At 36.6% G+C, this 20,841-nt stretch overlaps 1 protein-coding gene across 1 annotated transcript in view; it reads left to right on the top strand.

Moving 5' to 3' along the window:
• Positions 1 to 20,841, top strand: part of pdzd8 (PDZ domain containing 8) — a 62,073-nt gene that overhangs the window by 25,017 nt on the left and 16,215 nt on the right. The window contains exon 3 of the mRNA XM_088635467.1: positions 3,245 to 3,347. Coding sequence (XP_088491593.1) covers positions 3,245 to 3,347 — 103 coding nt within the window. The remainder of the gene's footprint in view (positions 1 to 3,244; positions 3,348 to 20,841) is intronic.

The raw sequence follows: 20,841 nt of genomic DNA, 5'->3' as shown, positions 1-20,841 counted from the left end.
TCTTTATTGAGCTGAGATTACCCTTTCAAGGAACCCAAGCTCTTGTGCTAGGTACACACTCTGATCCGAAATCATCACATTTTTTTTTCTTTTTACCAAAATGAGCTGTACATACATGCCAGCTGAACTGTGATCTGAATTGTCCTCACAAAATAAACTAGCTGTAGAAGCCCATTAAATAATTGTCCACTTAAGCTGTGCAGAGCTGAGTACTAATTTTTATCTAGCCACGATACCAACATTACCATGAATATGTTTAACCTCAGAGGCCCAAAACTGAAGGTCTCTGTGGCAAGTCCACCTGTCTGAGAGGTCTTCTGTCCTTCTTGCCCTCTTCCCTCAGAAGTGATTTACAGGAGGTGTGTAACACTACAAAAAGATCAACTGAGAATTTATGCATAATACAGAAAATGCTTAATTGGAATGAATTCTATTAGAAATACTGAAAATAAAATTATAATCAGTAGGAGCTTGTCAATTATAACAATTTTTAAGTTCACAATTTTCCCACGGTTCCACCTTTTAACTTTATTTATAGCTGTCTCCACTAGATGGAGACATTGCTTTGAAGGCTTGTGTGTTGTGCAGCACTTTCCGGGTTGTGAAGCACAAGTAGTCCGTTTCTTTCCATTCTAGAGGAAATAATGTTACTGTCTTTGACACTGTCAGGAAAGATATGATGAGAGGGCACAAACTAGAGGAGCAGGTTTATATAATTCACTTGATTGTGTTACAATGTTAGGGCAGATTTTTTCATCCTGACCCACCTGTATCAATTAAAGTGGTATTTACATATCCAAGAGAAGCCAGTGACACTCTTATGTTTCACTCTTTACCTTTCAAAAATATAACAGTATGGATTGTGAAGAACAAATACAAGTCTGCTTTGCTTTACACGACATGGAGACAACTTTTAGATATTTCCTACAGAGGGGAAACGTCATCTGCTTAAAAAATAAAACCGAAAAAGTTGGTTGTACATATTGAAATGAATAAATACTTCAGATTTAGATAGTTAAATCTCACGGTTCAGTTGCCTGATTGATGCCTTTTAGCTAGCAGCTCCTGTATGTATCCTGGACCTCAAGTGGAAGGGAAACCAGAAAAGCCAGCATGTCTGGGTGTGCTCCACTGCCACATATTGAAGATGAAGGACAGGACAAATTATGTTGCATAGTTTCATATGTACACAAATGTTTAGTCAAAAGCATTGTTTAATAAAATGTATGTCGAAGTGAAAATTTGAAAATGAAGTTAAAATCATAAAGGAAATGCATTGCACTTGCCCTTTGATCCAAGTTGATTCATTTAATTTGAATTTCTGTGTATTTTAGTTTGTGTTCCCAAGTAAAGACAGCTTCTTCGTTACTTCCATATATCTTCCAGCAGAGGGTAGTAATGGCACATTAAAGCTGTGAAAAAGCTCCATGCTGGTCTTTTTGTGCACATTATATTTAATATGTAGCCTGAGAAATATTTACAGCGGGCAGTGTTTAAGAAAGGAATGTCAAATAACACTTCTTTTATGTCAAGGAGTATGTTTTGTAGTTTGCTTTTCAAGATGTAACATAAATTAAGCCTACAAAGAAAAGATCCTAAAAATGTTACACTCCATGTAATCATCAGGAATTCAAGCCAGGGCAGCCAAGTTATGCTCTTTACAAAATCTTATGTACTATAAGAAGTACAGTACTTGTGCATATGTGTCTTTTAAAATGTGGAAAATGACTTAATGTTTTCGAATTTGGTCGTCTTAATGTTTGCTTTCCTTTGATTACATATTTCTGTTTAGTCCCAAATTCAAATACCGTATATAAGATCAGGCTTTGCCAACCTGCTCTTCCTAGTCCCTCAACTGTGCCTCGTCATTGCCCTCGATCGTTCTAATTCACTCTCGGCATTTGCAGTGTTAAGGAGTTGGCTGGAGTGGATGACGAGTGCAGGATGTTTAAGATCATAAAAAAAATTAATAATTGATGTACTACTCACACTGCTTGTGCATGCACTTTCATATTTTATACTTGAACTCTCTTATACAAGTACATTTACAGCTGACATTATTCAAACAAATGTCTACAGCAACCTAAAGCTCATGAGGGGCTTCATACATTTTCATCATATCACTTACATTTGAGGATAGGACTCTCAAAAACCATCACTTGCAAAAAATTGTCAATCTTTTCAACACTTCAGCGAGAGTACGACAGCTATTGACCTCCACAGCTTCTGAGCTACAATTCCTTCGTGGTCGGTATTCCACTCCATAACAGGCGAGATCTATAGTGGTTTTTATCCCTTTAGTAGAGGTTTGTTCCATTGTGCTTGCCAACTATACACCGATATGTATTCATGTACATTGTACAAGATCATCTAGATCATTAATATGGGTTTTCAGTCTATTTTTAACTGTTATATTTTTGTACATGCTCCTTATTATTGTAATTGTGCAAATATGAAATGTTTGTTTTGGTGTTACTGTTAGAAATGGGTCTCTCAGGAGCAGTCTGGTTTTAGAAAGCATGATGGGGCTTACAAAACATTTTTCCAGTTTTCATAACATAGCATTGTCTTTATAACATTATTTATTATTTTTCCATATAAAATTCAAACTGGCAAGAACGTTTTTTTCTCATGCCTGCTTAGCAGTACTGGATATAATAACCAAGATTTTTTCTATGTTAATGCAATACATAAATATGTGAAATGCTATTGCAAACCATCACCTCATGTTCTGCAGTTCTTGCATTGTCCTTGTTTTGCTTCCAGAACAACATTTTATTTTATAATGTATTTTGGTTATTTTATTCTTTTGGAATAAATGCGAAAAAGTATAAAGAAGAAACATTTCAGCTGTCGAACATTATTCAGGTTTGGGAATCTCATCTATGCTCAAGGATATGAAACTTCTGAACTATGTTTTTTCCAGCTGTTTTGAATGATATGTTGTCTTGTCTGAGTGTGCCAGTAGCTTTGATAATAGTGATATTTTAATTTGTTGTTTTCCCTTCTATGCCTGTAACTCTTGAAAAGCAGTTCTGTACTTTTCTCACCTTTTCGTATGGGACAAGAAGGGGTCTTAGTCCAAGATACATGTTGTAATCTTGATAGCGATTTGGTAATTGAATGTGCATTTGATCCAATACTAATGAAGCTGTTTGTTTTCATAGTCTGAATGAAGCACACTCTGGACAGTCTTGCTTTCCCTGGTAGACAGTAACGATGTCTCTTTTTTTCCATCTTGAAGGCTGTTCATCTTGGGGTCGTATGATCGAGAGACGTATGTCCACTGTACTTTGGAGCTGAGCAGCAGTGAGTGGAAAGAGAAAGCACGGAGCTCCATCAAGACAGTAAGTCATTCAGAGCGCTAACATTGGAGAGATTTCATTTTGCCGAGCCTGTTCTGGGAAGCTGTTTCAGAGCTCATTTACAGTACAGAAACAGAGAAGCCTGTCCTTCACAAGGACTTTCACGGTTATGCCTTCCCTGTTGGTTATTTTTCCAACTACTGCACACTCGCACACTTTTTTTATGATAGCCGGGACTTTTTGCTGACAAAATCTCTTTTTATCCTGAGGCCCAAATTAATAATCTTTACACAGAATAAAAAGGTTAGATAAAAACAGATGTTGGAATCTGGGAATTGGGAAGAGTGAGGCTTAGGTGAGTTTTTCTTCGCCCTAAATGAATACTCCTTGAATAATTGCTTGTGTTGCCCAAAAGCCACAAAATCCTGGTTTGAGAATGAAGTGCTTGTATTTTTAACATAAAGATTTAAAAATTAAATGATGTAAAACTACTGTTTTTAGGTTAGAATTGCAGCATGTCCTCACTATTAAGGGAAGAGAAGTGTCTGGTATTGAGTTATGTCCATTAAATTATATTTCGAGCCTCAAAACACACGCTCGCTTAAGAGACAAGATTGTCAGACGTCAACAGAGCTGTTCTGGAATGGCAAGGGACTTGTTCATTATGTCCTTGTTGGACCCTCATTCTCCATGACCCAAAACTACAGGTGTCGATCTGTGTAAGCAGTCAGCAAGTACACGCAGTAATGCTGAGGTCCTTTCCTTGCTGATTTCACATCAATGCTTGTATGCTTCCTGGGAGCCAATGCAAGAAGAGACCAGTCTTGTTAGCATTGTACAGTGGGTATAATGTGATGCCTTCATCTTGGATTAATGTGTTTGGTTTCTTACAAAACTGTTCTATCTCTTCAGTGGGAGCACTCAAAGCTTCGCAAACCTGTTTTATTTTATTCACTAGACTGTGACGTTTACAAAATAGCTAAAGCTGTCCATCACTGCATTTCAAATTCACTTTTATGTGTTAGGCCAGTATATTGGCAGCAGATTGCAGTTCAACACCACATGTTTCATTTGTGGACAAACTCCCCCTTTACCAGTTTTTGTCCGTTAAAGTGAGTTAACTGTATTTTGCAGTATCACTACAAAGTTTCAAAAGCCATTGAAGTTTGACATTAAGTGCAGTTTGTGAATGGGGAGTTGTTTGATTTTTTTTTTTAAAAATGGTTTATGACCTATTGCATATGTCACTATTTTTGTAGTAGATTTTGTAGAAGCTTTTCAGGTGCAGTTTTTTACAGAAAATTAGCTTAATGAAATCTGTAGTTTTAATTAGGTGATTCATACAATGATGGTGATTTTGAAAGGATTTAGTTGACGCAGGAGTCTAACTTTTAGCATAAATTTAATAGCTTACCAGTTATAGGATACCTGTCCAGTATCAAGTTGCTAGGCTGTCTAGTCTTTGACCATCTTTGCTGCATCAGACTTAATGACCTTAAGAAGAATTAGTGACTAGTAACTATTACGTACTAAAATATCAGGTTTAATTACTTTCTGCTTGAGATTTTCGATATTGTGAGCTTAATACTCTTCTCTGTCCACTTAAAGCTTGAGCCAGGCAAGTGACATTTGAGTGTTTCAGATGCAATTAAGTGCTAATTGCTTCAAAGATAATTCAATACCATGGCAAGATCACCTACAGGAAAAGGGTTAGGCTTCTTAAGCCCACAGGGTGGCAGTGTTATGAAGGATATGCCGTGGGTTTGTGTGTGAAAGGGGTTAGAAAGCAAAACGGTGGTAAGTCTCAGATTTAAAGAAAAATAAAGTACTTTTCATGTTATGACTCTTGTTTCCCATCAGTCCCGTACACTAACCACTCTAACCAGTTTTCAAAATTAGTATAAATATGGTCATTATTGGCAACAGCCTTCTTATTTTTCAAGAAAGCATAAGAATACGGGTTCTCAGAGCTCTCAGACAAAAACAAAAAGGTTAATTATGATAGCTATAAGGAGATAGGAATGCTTTTGACCATTTTATCAGATTTTCTGCACTTTTAAAAAGTAACATAGCCTTTCCTCTTTCCATAAGTACATTTGGTTTCATTCATTTGACAAAATTATCTAAGAGTATCCAGGCCTGAACTAATCCTTGTAAGATTTTTTTTTCTGCTGTTAAACCCACTAGTGGATGGTATCATACCCAAAGTAGGATAATAGTACCTTTTACATCTGTGATTGAAAAGGAGCAACCACTTGCTCACTGGCACAGACAGTAGTCACATCTAAATGCACATTAGGCACACACGCCTAAAGGTTCTCTGCCACAGGGCACTCCCACAAACGTGCATAGAGAGGTACCAAAATGCACCTTGAAGTGCTCTTCATGTGAAACTGTCAGTTTGGTCCTGCATACATTTAACATGCAAGTTTAAAATATAATAAATGGTGTATTGAGGTTTTAGAGGAGAAGCAAGTTTTGTCCCAGCCTACCATCCAGTTTGTGTAGTTTTCAGTATTCCCTGTAAAGGTAACAGGGAAGGGGCTGATTTTAGACCAGAAGAAGGGGGGGGGGGGGAGGAAAAGCTTTTTACTGTGGATCATCAAATGCAAAAAAGACAAATATCCTGTAAAAGATGCAAGGAGCACAGGACTATAGATTAACTTTACAAGAATCCAATTAAAACCTTCTTAAATGTTCTTAATGACTCTGCTTCTGGGGATATTCGATCAAGATCTTCCAAACCAAAGCATGAATAAACACTTACTCATACGCATAATACAAAAAAATTGAGCTAGTTGAGGCTTGTATAAGTTGAACTAGTGTCTAAGTAAACCTTTGTCATACAATACTTGAACTTAAAATTGAACAAGAACACGAAAGTTCAAAGTCTAAAAAGAGCCACGTAATTACAATAGTTTTGTTATGATAAAAAAGGGTCTTCCAATGTAGTATTAGTATTAGCTTGGTATATGTAAAACTCCAGATGTTTATAATTCGCAGTTCACAGTTTTTTTCCAGCAATGTATATGTTTGTTTTTAATATCTTAATTGCTTAAACAAGGATATTTTCTTTTCTATATGCTCGTCCAGATATCAAATTGGATGATGTCATTTGGTTCTGGTTTGACAAAAGAGATTATTTTGCTTTTATTCCAGAGTGGCATTCTCCTCTTAAAGTAGTTTCTTAAAAATGATTATGATGTTGCATGTTTTTGACCTTTTTTATTAAAAAAATAAATGCTCATTTTATTGAAATATGTAAGCAGTAAACATATTGTTTATGGGCTATGTGGTAAAACAATTTTTTTATGAGGGACTGATTTGGTTCTGGTTGATTTATTTTACAGATATGAGAAGCAAACGTGATTTGTTAAATAGAAAAAAACACTGTGATGAATCAGAGAGTGAAAAAGGGCTCACAGACACACATTAGGCAGCATTCTAAATTCAGAACATATGGCATTTCTTCATTGCTTGCCGGTTAAAGAAATTAATGCCCAAATTTTGCATGTGTCGGGCGCCAACAGACTTAAACATTGATGGATGTGGAAAGTTCCCTCTACTTGTATCATTTGCTTGTTGTCAGTAGGTGAGTGGAAAGTTGAACTGTTAAAAATATAGAAACAGTTGAATAGTTTCTATATTTTTTAGTTTTTAGATTAGTTTCTGTATTCTATATTACTGTTAATTTCATGAAAAGAGGTCCTTCTTGTGATATTCTTTAAGTTTATACAGTATAAAACTCCATATTATTCATTGAGTTTAAGCTATACTTGCATACAGTAGGTTATGAGAATATAAAAAATATGAGGCCAGGTATTTTTAACATCCAGTAAGGTTTTAGAAAAGCATTTTTACCAACTTCATATATAAAATCAAATAAAACACACGTGTAAGATGAACAGTCCAGTATGAAACATTTCTTTAAAGTTAAATTGTTTTTCTACTCAGTAATCCCTCTTACAAAATAAATCATATTTAATCCGAAACAAGCTTCATTATTCCTTGAAAACTGCTCGTGAGGTGAAAATTTGGATAATGGAAACTAAGTACCCATTACTTCTCATATTATAATATCTTATTGGTTTTAGAACTCAAGTGTTCCCTCGGAAACCCAAACTTCACCTTAACACAGCACAGAACACTTAATATGAAAACAGTAACATTCCATGTTAATTATTCAAGTAACATGCTTAAAGGCATTAACCAATGCATAAACCAAAGGTAGGAAATCTAGAAAACTCCTGCTCATTTATAGTACAGTAGTTACATCCTTAGGAAAAAAAAAAAAAGCGTTTGGTATTATCCTGTACTATATGCACTGAAGACATGCAAACATAAAAAAGTTAAAATGCAATAAAAATGAAAAAGAAAATGAGAAAATGTGAGAAGAGAAGTCTTTCGAGGGTAAAAATGTGTTAGTTAAATATAAAACAGGTAGGAATTACCTCACAGCATGTCTTGTATAAAAGAAAACTTGTACAGTATAGCGAGGGATCAATTTTATATTTGTATGGTGTGATGAAAATTCAATTCTTACACATTACCACCTGTTTGTGATCAAACCTTATCTGGTTATTTGTTGTTGGAGATACTGCTTTTTATCCCATTTCTATCCATTTTATCCCATTTGTTATCCCATTTAAGTGCCGGTTAATTTTTATTTTTAATTGTGCGGTTAATTTTCACACATTTCTACTTTTATAGGATTGATCAGAATGTAGTATGCTTTCTGTTGAGATCATTAGGATAATTTATGAGCATCTGTTACACTCATAGGTAATATGAGTATCATTTACTGTGCAAATGACCACTTTGATCAGCAGGCCAAGCATACATTTTTCTATTTGAAATATACTGTATAACTGATAGATTTCATAATTTGCCTGTTTGACTAGTGATCACTGCTCTTCAATTCTGTGGATATAGATTGTAGCGATAGACAACTCAAAAATGTTGCATCAAGGAATTTATTATCTGATTTTTATAATAATAATAATAATAATAAGTGGTGTATAATTCACCCTTTAGAAGTATAACTCTTAAGTATTAAGCTGAAGAGAATGCTGAGATGGTAAAGAAAAAAAAAACTAACTGCTAAACCCTGACTGTTCTTTCCTTGTTGTGTATTTTTCTGTCAGACAGTAAGAAGTATACTGTGTCACCACAAGCATTGTACAGTATCAGTAAGTGACAGACAGACAAGCCATTTTAGACATAAAAGCCTGGAAGTGAAATGCCAGTATGTAGGGTGTTTGATCCACTCTTGGAAGCTTTCCTACATCTTCAGCTACTGTAAGTAGAACTATAAAATAAAGGGTTAAAATTCCACCGTCTTGCTTATATTAGTATTCAGATGCAGCTTTCATCCAAATGGGTCCCTGCTGGCATTTGGGATCTGTTTTATCAGCAGCCTTTTTAAGCTAAAATCGCAGCAGGAGTCAAGCAGGAGGATTAAAGCAGATACCATTTTGAAAAGGTCACTCTGCTTTTTTTCTCTGCTACACTGAAAGCATGATCTGTTCTCGCAGAAAAAGGATCAATAAGCAGTTTGTTCTCTGAAATCAAGTCTTTATCGCATGTAGTTTTAGCTCTTGCTATGCATTTAAAAAATATTTGTCAGTTATACCAAATATATACATTTAAGCAACAGATTTCCATTTACTATGGATATTGGGTTTGAAGAAATCAAATGATTCGATAGCTCTAAGGTTAAGGGTATACTCTTGGCTGACTAATACTGCATGAGATTCCACCACACAAAGCTTTCTTTGCAAAGACAAATTAGTTTGCTCAGCAAGCAATAATAAACTATCCAGCATATCCTGCAGATGTGCCCACTGCTGTTCTGACCTGAAGAGATCACAGTGTTGGATGTGTAGATGGAGGTGGATGGAGTGAGAGAGCAGCGAGCATTTTGGATAACTCTAAAATACTTTTACAGTTCCTCTGGGACCACCTGAATAATGTGTTGTGTGTACGTTGAGATCACCAGGGTTTTGTTTCCTTATTGGTGTTAACAGAATCCCAAGTGAGTAAGAGCTGAAGCGGTTTGGTTGGCTTTTTGTTTCCCTCGTCAACAAGAAGGCTTTTCAAAGCGCTGTATTTCCCAGCATAGAGGTACGGTGCACAGAGCGACAGAAGGCTCACTTTTGTCACTTACACACATGCACTCACTAAAACCTATAGCACTGAACTATGTAGGTAAAAAGCAAATTTCACTCCTCCATCACCGTGTCATTTGAATTGTGTTTTTTTTTGTGAAGGCCATTCAGGAAAACTAGATGTCTAACCAGAAACTAGATGTGTAAGTCCACCCTGGACATACAGCATGTAAGGTTTGTTTTGGGGAAAATAAAACAGTGGGATATTTTTAGACCTTTTCCATTACAGCAGTGGAGTGGAGTTCTTTATTACCGGATATTTAGTCTATCATCTGGTTTGTTCTGTGAGGCGTGTTTGCACATCTGCCTGAGTGATTCCACTGTTTGTGGCGAAGTAATTTTTCTTGATAGTGGAAGGGCATTGAGTCAAGTTTCCATGGAGTTTTGGGATAGTATTTGTTGATATAATACATTGTATGATAGCCTATACCTTTCTTATGAGATAAGATTAGTATACTGTGGCACTTGAAACTTGACTGTTATCTTCCCAAGTGAACAATTCTACAGACATTAGTAAAAAAAACACAGAATCATTTAGGCAGAGCAGGGTTTCACACCAGGCAGATACCGGTTTCTTGCAGTGAAGTCGATTGCTGCAAGAGAGGCTTGCTCATCCTCCTGTTTACAGAATAAAATGGTGTCTTTGATTTGTTCTGATGGAATGAACACTTCAGAAATGTGATTATCTATTGTGTGAACCTTAACGTTCCTGCATGTGAAGAAATGTGAAAGCTTGTTTTCAAATGATAAGTCAGAATATTTACCACATGAATATGAAAAGTTATCTCAATACATATATGCACACATCTATGTATTCGATTATTGCATCTGCCTTATATATATGTATATGCACTGCGTACATATGCATTATATATTATATATTAGTGTATATGCACATGTATATGCATATGTTAGTGGGACCAGTAGGGGGGCGCTCACCCCACAATCTGCGTGCGTCCTTCCACCTCAGTATAGTTGTGGGGACACTATACTGTAAAAAAAAAAACACCATCCTTCCAATGAAACATAAAGTCTAGGTCCTGACTCTCCTCGGTCATTAAAAATCTCAGGGCGTTTCTCAAAAAGAGTAGGGATGTAACCCTGGTGTTCTGGCCAAATTTCCCCTTGGCCTTTACCAATCATGGCCTTGTAATAATCCATATCTACGAATTGGCTTCATCACTCTGTTCTCCCCACTAATAGCTGATAGATGATGATCACACTGGTGCACCTTGGCTGCCGTCACATCATCCAGGTGGGGCTACATTCCCCATTACCTGTAAGGCGCTTTGACTGGAGTGTTCAGAAGAATGCTATATAGTGTAAGGATTATTGTCATGTGATGGAGTTTAGGTTCTGTCTAGTATTAGCTGTCCAGGTGCAGTAATGTTGGAGTAGTGGTTTGCTTATTAATAGGTGAAAATTGTTTCAGAGGAATTCATGTCTTTAAAATGTAGATATTAAAATATACAGGCTTTATATGATAAATTATTAAAATTACTTTATTAAAAAAAACTTAAGTTCATCCTGTAAGCTTTCTGCTGCCTTTTGTGGCCAACTGTGGTTCCTTCGTCAAGCATGTCAAGGGTTAAAACTTTCTTTTTAAATGGGCTCATACTTGTGTATTGAGTATCTCCTTGAGGTAACCTGCATGAGCTGGCATTGCATGACCGCGTGGATGAGGAAGATGCTCTGAGCTATAAGGTACCTGCCAGGAAAGACATCTTTATTCAGCAGGAAGAGGCCACCATTCCGCTGTGTCAAACAGTGTTAGCATTCCCCGCTCACTTTCCACCCTAAACAGTAAAGACTGAAACCTTTCATACGTAATCATGACCATGCTTAGAGATGACTTACTTTTTTGAACTATCTCACAATAGACTTCATTCAGTAAGAAGTCTGTTAAATAACTGATTTTTAAAATCATGTCGTCACTATTAAAAGCTAATAAAGCAAATATACACTTTCTTAATCTTAATGTGGGCTACAGAAAATATTTCTTAATCAAAGATGACTCAAAAAAACAAAACGATTAGACAAAAGAAATACCAATTTGCTGGGCTACAAGAATGTGCCTAATAATTTCTTATGTAGTGCAAACATGTTTACCAAAAATAAGATGAATATGTTATCCGGGAAAACTTTGTTTTATTTAGTCATGGTCAGATAGCCTTAATTGCCTTTGGTATTGACTTTCAAATGCACTTTAAGTGAATGCTCCCCAGTACTTATGGTCACTTGAAATTATTGGGTTGAACTCAAAGTTTTTTTTCGAATTTGTTCAAATGTATGTGCCGAATCTCCCAAACAAAAGGAACCATTTATTGAGCTTTTATTCATCATGATCTCTTGAAGGCAAAAACCAAAGGCTGGACTGTTAAAGCAGAAATGGACTCTATTACAGTTAAATATACAAGTATGAACTATATGCTTTTCAGTTCAACATTAATAATTAATGTTGTTAGCAAAACGGATAAAAACCGCACAAATTCAGAGGGAATGGATGGTGTGCGAGTTGTTTGATGTTCCGAATGTGTTCCAGTGAGTGTTTGCGTACCCGTCCTTTGATTTAATGTGCGCTGTGTAATCAAGCTGCTGCTGAAAGGTCATGAATAGAAAGGCTCTTCTCCCACTCTTCCCGGTCCCAGCGATTTCACCATGCAGCCTCCTTCAGTTGCTCTTTTGTCACTGGGCACTAGGATTTAAGGGTTTCTATAACTCCGAATTGACTCAAAGTGGGGCTCCCCTAAAAATAGATAGGTAAACACTTACAGGGAATCATTTATAGATGTATATCTCCTTAGTCATCATTGCAACAGCAAGTGCTGTATAACAGCATCTATAAAGGGCTCTGTTGGAGAAGAAGGAAACATTGTTTAATTTCAATTATAATGTGGAGCAATACAACATTTTTGATGTACTTTCAAAGGGCTGTATTAAACACGGATCTAGAAACATTGTGAGCTAGGCTGATGCTTTGTGGTAAAAACTGTTGTAGGAAACGTCACCTTTTCTGTTCAGATGCCTGCAGATGATGCTGTCCACGATGTCCCGGAGTGTAGAATTGAAATGTAAAAAAGTGGAGGCTGTACACACAAAAAAGAATTCTAGAAGATTTAGGTCTATTCTTGTCTTGTCTATTCTCTGTTTAGCCCAAACTCTCTGCTAGAAAATAAATATTTGATCAGACACACTGTCTCTTACACCAACTGCACAACTGAAAAGCAAGGAACATTATACTAAGATCACGTATTCCCTCTGGATGCACATGAATTACAAATATCCCTTTTAAAATGAATGAATTACAGTGTTTTTTGGAGTATCAATATTGGTTCGTTACTAATTCCACACACCCTTAAAAGTTGAATTACTCCAAGAAGGATGACCTGTAAAACTGCTGGGAAAGATTGCCATTTCCTATTTCAAAACAATTTCTTTGCAGATGAGTCATTTACAAAGCTGTTGCTTATGCTTGAGGTGGGGTCAGATAATGGGGCACTTAGATTTTGTTTAGCAGTGACATGAAGCCGACACATTAAGTATAGAAGGTCCTGTTCATGACGATAATCTTTAAATTTAAAATCAATATTTGGTGAGAACACATAGACAATTCCATTGATCAGTCTCGCTGTGCATGACACTCTGTGATGGCTACAATTCCAACATTCTCCCATTTTATAGAAATGCTTTGAAGATGCTGCCACCTGATTACTCATTAAAATTCAGCTACTAGCTTCTTTTTGATTTTATTGGCCAAATTGTTTTGTTCATTACATATACCAGTAGTGACTAGGAGGCACTGAAATCACAGAAAATGCCCCCAGGGATCCACCTGCTTATTTGTACTTATTAGGCTTCATCCTCCACAGATTCAACATTTTGTGTTTTTATCCAAATCTTAAAAACAATAAAAAACAAACAATTTGCACACTTAAAATGTACTTCCCTTGCTTCAGTAGTAAAGTTTTCCTGAGCAGGACCTTGCGTGTTTGATATATCTTTGAGTGTGCAAAGGTTTTTGGTGTACAATAAAATGACGCAGTGTCTTCAGTGTTGGTTTTGGTGTTGATTATGATGCCTGGGAGTTATACAAAAGGTGCTCAGGGCAAAAATAAAAAAATCTTGCCAGATGTAACTTGGGTAATTCTACTTAATTTGGGAAGAAGAAAACACGCAAAAGAAACAGGTATTTTTTTAACCACCAGTGGAAGCCAGTCTAGATTACTGTGATTTGCTTCAGCTGCTTGCAAATCAGAGGTCCTTAGGCCATGCTGTGCATACTGTACCTTCTTAAAGTCATGTTGATGTGGGCAGAGTGGGGATGTCACAGCACTGCTTAATGTCTTAACCTCTGTGGTGACAGGGCACAAAGTTACCAGGATAAGATAACCTGCCTTATCCATTGCTGGCTGTGTTTACGGAAGTGTTTATATGTTTTGGTGAATAGATTTCGCCTTTGGCACTTGTAATTTTGTAGGGGGGTGGATAACACAGCTTGATCACTAAAAATAAACTGGTGAGAATCATAACCAACATAAAAATGCTTACCAACCTTGTTAGTCTTTTGCATTTGCGACTTTGAGATGTGACTATACACACGGTTTATTCTGTTGGAGAAAATGAGATGTTTGATAAAAAAGGTCAAAAAGAGAGCTGCTGGCTCAGACATCACTGTGTTTGGTATCTGTTTGAGCAGGGTAATTAAAATCTAATACAGAATCTGGAGTGTGCCTGGTGATATTTGTGGCAGTCTTCTGCCTCAGTCTTATTGAGGACTTGGCTGTCAGGAAAGCTGGGGATCGAAATCTGCTTTGAGATGCAGCTCATCTTGGTTAAAGGCGTGTCCATTGAGGCTAGGGTGCACCTGAGTCCCAAACAGGCCTGAGCAGGAAAGTTTCTTACATCATACTGGAGGACTTTCAGCAGTTCCAGGTGGAATTAGCCTCATGTAGAGTCTAGATGAAATGTCTCTGGTTTGGATTACATTTAAAATGATGACTGATTCAAGCAATAGGAGAAAATAAAAAGGAAAAAAGAAAATAAAAACTGCTTGGTGTGGGGGGGAAATGTGCCCTTGCAGAGCAATAGTGTAATTTGTAAAAATTGGAAGTACTGCACATACTGTATAGTTAAACTAAAACCAAAGTACAAGGCACTGTGTTTCAAATAAACATAAGTAGCTAGGAGTAAAAAATACACATTTATTACATAAAAAGGAGAACTCAATGGTATTTACTATAGATTAGAAACAAAATTGACATTTATTAAAATTGATATTGAAAAGCCTTTTGGGAAAATGACACCTATGGTAAAGGAGCACAAGAAATACAAAAACTCAGCTCTGCACTCAAAAGGTTTATGATTGCTTTCTGCTAACTGTGATGGTTTTTTATATGTAAGTGTTATATTGTACACTTGCATAGTGCTAGCACACATGAGGAACAGTGACACAAAGTGCTTTCTAGAGAAGGTATAATTACTTCTGTACTTTACCACAAGCGATTGGGACATTTCATGTTTTATTAGTGTCACACTCGCATTCGTTGGGTTCTCTAGATCTTTTTGCTTTGAGACAGATAAATTGCAAATCACTAGGCCTTTACAGCAGTAGAAGTGTGAGCATCTAGTGTGAGATAAACTAGGGTAGAACATTTGATAGAACCAAATTTCAGGAAACAAAATTATAATGAATTCCATGTCAGATGTTTCTCTCTGGGCAATTTTAGAAGTTTGGCATTTTAGTTTATTTTCCAAACGAGTTACCATGAAGTAATCATTACCATTAACACAGGCTATGTTTTTAAGCTGACTACTAATAAGTGTCAATGTGTTTCAGGGCCTATTAGTACTAGTTCTCCTCATTACAAGCCAGCTCACCAGCTGACTGTATCCCATGGTTTGCCTTATATTTTTCTGTGTTCAGCCTTGGGTAAAATTGTCATACCATTTCTAGGGTGTACTTAAACTCAAAATTTCTAAAATTAAAAAAAAAGACCTGACTTGAAAAATATAATTACTGTGTGATTGACAAGGTGGGGTTTTGGGTTAAGGAAGAAGAGATGGTGGATAACTGGACATGGAATGAAAAATAGAAGAAAACTTTGAGCTGTGTGCTCTTTTATGAATTTAAATACCAACATGATAAGAAAAGATGCTGTTTTTGAGTACTTCCATGTTAAAAAAAAATGGGCATTTGAGGGTTGATAGGAAATGGTTTCTTTCCTTTATGGTGTTTTTTTTTCTTTAAAAAAAGCAATACAGAATTGGGCTTAGATGCAAATCAGGGCTAATTCTTGAGGATGAATAACAATGAAAAAGCAATAAAGGGCTGAGTGTTATTTCGGAGGAATAAAGAACTCTGTCTGTGTGCAAGTGCGAATTAGAAAGGACAAGAGCACCTTTTTATTCACCGTGTCTCCATAACAACATCTTTGTCTGCTGTTTTGTACCATTCCATGTCACAAGCAATTGCCAGCACAAAATTTAAATGACTGTAGATGGAGCCTGAAAGCATAAATTTAGACTTCAATTGGATTTCTTTTATTTATTTTAAAGATGAAAAACATGTGCAGCGCAAAGAATATGTCTGTCATTTAAGGTGCAATCAGATCATTACTCTGTCTTCTATCTTAGAATAGTATGAATCTCTGTACGCTGAACAAAATTATTTTAAAAAAAATATTGTGTTTTCTGAAGCCTCCCCCCAAAAAATATGTAAATAGGTTTAGGGCTTTGCTATTGTGAAATGGAGTTATCGAAATTTAAACAACCCTTGTTTCTTTGTACAGTATGTAAAAGTAGCGTTTCTATTAATACTGAAATGTATGACCATATTGCAAGATGATTAAATAGTGATATTTGTATTGTTCAAAGTGGAGGGAATTGAAGATACTGTATCTGGGACGGACAGCCACCTCTTCAAGTCACAGCTGACGTGTTTTCAGGTTCATCAGTGAGCAATCAGTGCCACAAATGTTTTTACCTTCCTCTGAAACTTAGTTTTATTCGTATCCATTACGGAAATGCAGATGAGATCTTAATATCAAGCCACAATATGCACTGTGACGTGCTGGAGCTGTCCACTGCTTCAGCACTGTCATTTCTTCGCTACGACCTTCATTAAGTCTGAATTCTTAGAGATTTCCTCCGTTGATCGGAATAAAAAATTTGGCGTGTTGGTATAACCTGGTATGAATCCCACAGCGGGTGGGGCCAGTGTCTAACTGACAGTTGTGGGATCCCCAACAAGACATTATAAACAACTTGGTGCATAGCCATCAGAAAAGCAAATAGATGTTGAATTTGTGGAAAATTGTTTGAATAGGAAAGTAGAACACAGAGCATTTTACCATCAAATGACATAATTGACAATACTATATGCAGTCTTTGAATTAAAGGACACTTTTAGGAAAAGTGTTTGTGAAATACTACTGTATAAATTAACATGAATATGTGTGTACTAATTTAAATTCATAGTTATTTAAGAAATATTTTAGTATTTGGATCATGCAGTTGTTATTAAAAAGGTTGCTCACATACTGTAGTGACAGGACAGAGTATATGGTAGATTGATAGCTGTAAGGAGCCAGAAATCAATTCCTTAGTCTGTTTCTTTGCCCCCTTACAAATCCAGTTTTTTCAGCAGGTAAAATGATCTATCAGCAGTTGGCCAAGCAGAAAAATACTGGTATTCGTTTTTTATATTAAGATATATCTAAATAAAATAATAATTTAAATGATTTTTTAAATATGTATTAAAAAAATGGTGTGGCATGCAAAACGAATGTGAAATTATTATTAAAAGAATTTTAAACAGCTGGAATGTTTTCAGCTTTTTATTTATATAACATTAGCATATTTTCATTTGCTGCAAGCTGCACTTTGCCACGTTTCTAAAACTCAGTGTGTAGACAGTTTTAACCAGACCAAAATAAATGAGAAATTATGTTTAGCCTGTTTGCAATGTGACAGAAAGGAAAAGGGTAGGGTGTTTTTATTTTGAATTGTAAAATTGTAAGTTGCTGATACGAGATTTACTGCAAGGTAACTGTGCATTTACCAAGATGTGTTTTTCTGCAGCAAAATCCTTGTACACCCAAACTATGCTCTACATGAAAACCAATGGCCTGCTAATTTTTTAAAAGGCTATCATTGGGGACTTTATGCCTAGGCAAACCATTTTAATTTGACTAATTATCTTAAAGGCCAGGACATCTCAACTTTTATCAAGAGTTTATCAACCTGGACAGTAACAATATGAAAGCTTTGCCTCTAGCTGGCCATCTCCATGTTCCCAGTAATTGGAAGTGGCAGTGTATTGCTGTCTCATTGCCTTCCAGCGACTTGTACCCTATAACCATACACAAATCGATCTGACATTTGGTATTAGATGAAATTACCAAGCAGCCATTGGCTAGGACACTTTTCACTGCGGAGGAGACGCGTCCACTCGCGTGCGCCATCCATCGTGCAGGTGTTCTGAGATGACGAAGGAAGAGCTGAAGCGACATCAGGAAAGCCACCTTGGCTGCCGTCAATCCGCAATGACTGGTGTTTTGGGGAGTCTCCCTCGTTAGACAGAGGTCTTGGGAAACCGTTTATAATAATAATACTCTTTATTTTTATTTTGTTCATTATGAGAAAAACGTATCAAGCTTCTCTACTTTGGAGTACTAAGCTAATGCCAACTAAGACATACAGTATCTAAATAGCAACGCACTCCATGCTGTAATAATGAGACTGTATGTTCTAAGACTAGGCTTCAGAATTGCAGGCAGGGTTCCAATCATTTACGGTTTTAAATAGAATATTCCACAGTCTTGGAGAAGAGGAGCAAAAGGCACAACACTGAATATTTGAGTTGATGAGCAGCAGTCCAGCAATTGTAGATTGTATGAAAGAGTGTGGATCAGTGGAGCTAAGCTCTTCTGAAGTGAACATCTGAGCATCCAATCAAGTCTTGCAGGGTATCCGGCAAACCATAGGCGCCTCTTTTTATCAACAAGACTGTTAATCTTCCAGCAGAATAGTTAAATTGTTTTTTTTTCTAATGAACTCGTGCTGTTTAGTTATGTTTAATACACATCTTGAAAAAGCAGTGTTTATTTTCTTATGAAATTGTATGTACTGCAAATATGTAAGCATGTGTATTTGTATGATGCAGATTTCATGGTGCAGTGGGGTTCTCTGTTGACATCGTGAGATGCAAGATCATTGTTATTGTGAATTATTTAGAATACTCTGTCCTTTGTACATGCAGCTGCAGTGTGGACAGCCTTAAGTTAATAGCACTGGACCAGGGACCAGCGAAAACAAAAATCTGAAGATCTGATCTTCTGCTCATGTTTAGGCCAGAATTGCTGAATATTTTTGTAAAGAGAAAGTTCTGCACCCCTTCGCACATGGCAGTGTGCTTTTGAAGTAGCAACAGTACTGGGGATGACTTGTTAAATATCTGCCTCGCAGTTCTGTCTGAGGTTAGAGTATCCTCTGGTCCAAGTGTACAGGCTAGCCACATCTTTTGTTAACTCTGTCATCCCATCACAAAGCCATGCACTATAGTATTTATTTATAGGCAGTAATATGGAGAAGTGGTTGGGTCTTTGGACTTCTAACTAGAAGATAGTGGTTTCAAATTATGGGCAGCACTGCTGTTTTACCTTTGAGCAAGGCACTTTCCTCAGACTGCTGCAGTAATAATGCCCAGCTGTGAAAATGGATACAAATGTGGCGCTCACTCTGGAGAAAAACATCAGCCAAATAATATATATTTCTGCATCGGTACCTGTCCTGCGTGAGGTTATTGTTGCACTCTACTTGCAGCTGTTCGCTCTGTGCAGTCGCTGTTTTCAACAGTAGTCAGTGCCGCTTGATTGTGTGACTAACCTGTGGGAGTAGGAGCAGCACAATGGACTATTTGCACTTCTAAAACTTTGGTGGTGTTAAAGCTTACGGTATGCAAATTGTTGTGTTTCTGAGGATTCCCATGTTACTGTAGCAACAGGTATATATATTAGCTGCTTTGCCGTCCACACAATGGGCCTGAAGGTGTTCAGTCAACACACTCTGGCCTGGAGCAGGAAACTCAAAGCTCAATCAGCCATGTGTGTCAACCTTTGATGTCACTTGGCATGTTTACTTACTCTCTTAGCATCTGCAGTATGGGTAATTTATTTCTCACAGAGCCAGTCTTGTCAGGCAGCAGTCTTTTCAATTACAGAGCACAATTTGATGTCTCTTTGTGGATCGGTTTCAAAGACAAAATGTTAGTTTAGTAGAGCATACATGGCAAAAAGAAACAATAAAACAATGTCTTTGTCAGGAAGAAACACTGGCAGCCATTTTCATTTGCAATGTGCTAGTCAGTGTTTGAACATGGTATCTGGGCTTTCTCAGAAGCTACATTACTGATAAGAGGTTCCATATCGCTGTAAGGCAGTTTAAGATGTTGATATTCACAGCCTGTGCCATACTTTTGGAAAATCCGCAAAAAAGGCCTTACATATGAAGGATACATTTTTAACAAGGCAATATTCTCTTTTGTGGATTGATTAAGGCTTTGTACTTAAAATCTTGGCTAACTCTTGCAAAATTATAACATATACACCAGAATCACATCTTTAAATTTTCACGTTTTTAAAGTTTCATGTCAGGCAATGCAAAATAATTCTTTATTAAAAATTAAGAAATGCTTGCCTGAGGAAATAGATTTTTAGATACATTTTGAATCAAGAGACAATGTAGCTTGTACAGTTTCAGGCAGTGTTCCATGTATCTTTGTATGACATGCATGCTGTCTAGTAATTAAAAATATAACCAATACATGTTGGCATCTTTTATCACTTGTAGTCTCTTTAGCCATGTTGTTTAAGGATGCTCCTTAAATTATTTTTAAACATATTTGGAACTTGCATTAATACTGTAGGTTGGTTTGTGCAAATCAGTTTAAAAAAATGTCAACCTTTAAACAAGTCCTCTACCTGATGAGAATTATAAATCTGATAATTGTACTCAACAAAACAATTAAAGTGTTTTCTTGTCATCTATTCTTGGTGAGTAGTATACCTGTCTATAGGCAAAACTGTTTGCATGCTAAAAGGATTCACTAACACAGGAGCAGAAATTGTAGAAATGATTAAGATTACCCAGAAGCCAGCCATTTTAGCAATCAACATCATGCCATTGCTACACTGAGATTTTATGGATTGAGAAAGTTATTCCGTCTCAGTGGTTAATTACGAATGTCTGATAGTGGGTCAAGCAGTGTAAATGGATGGTTTGACAATTCAGTTCTTTGATGAAGGTCTCTGGACTAAAGGCCAGCTGCCTTGTCTCACTATAATAAACGTGTTTAATTGTTTCAGCATGTG

The sequence above is a fragment of the Lepisosteus platostomus genome, chromosome 6 (assembly GCF_059453375.1).
Source record: "Lepisosteus platostomus isolate fLepPlt1 chromosome 6, fLepPlt1.hap1, whole genome shotgun sequence".
Classification (NCBI taxonomy): domain Eukaryota; kingdom Metazoa; phylum Chordata; class Actinopteri; order Semionotiformes; family Lepisosteidae; genus Lepisosteus; species Lepisosteus platostomus.
The sequence above is the reverse complement of the archived record's forward strand: the minus strand, read 5'-3'. Positions and strand labels throughout refer to the sequence as shown.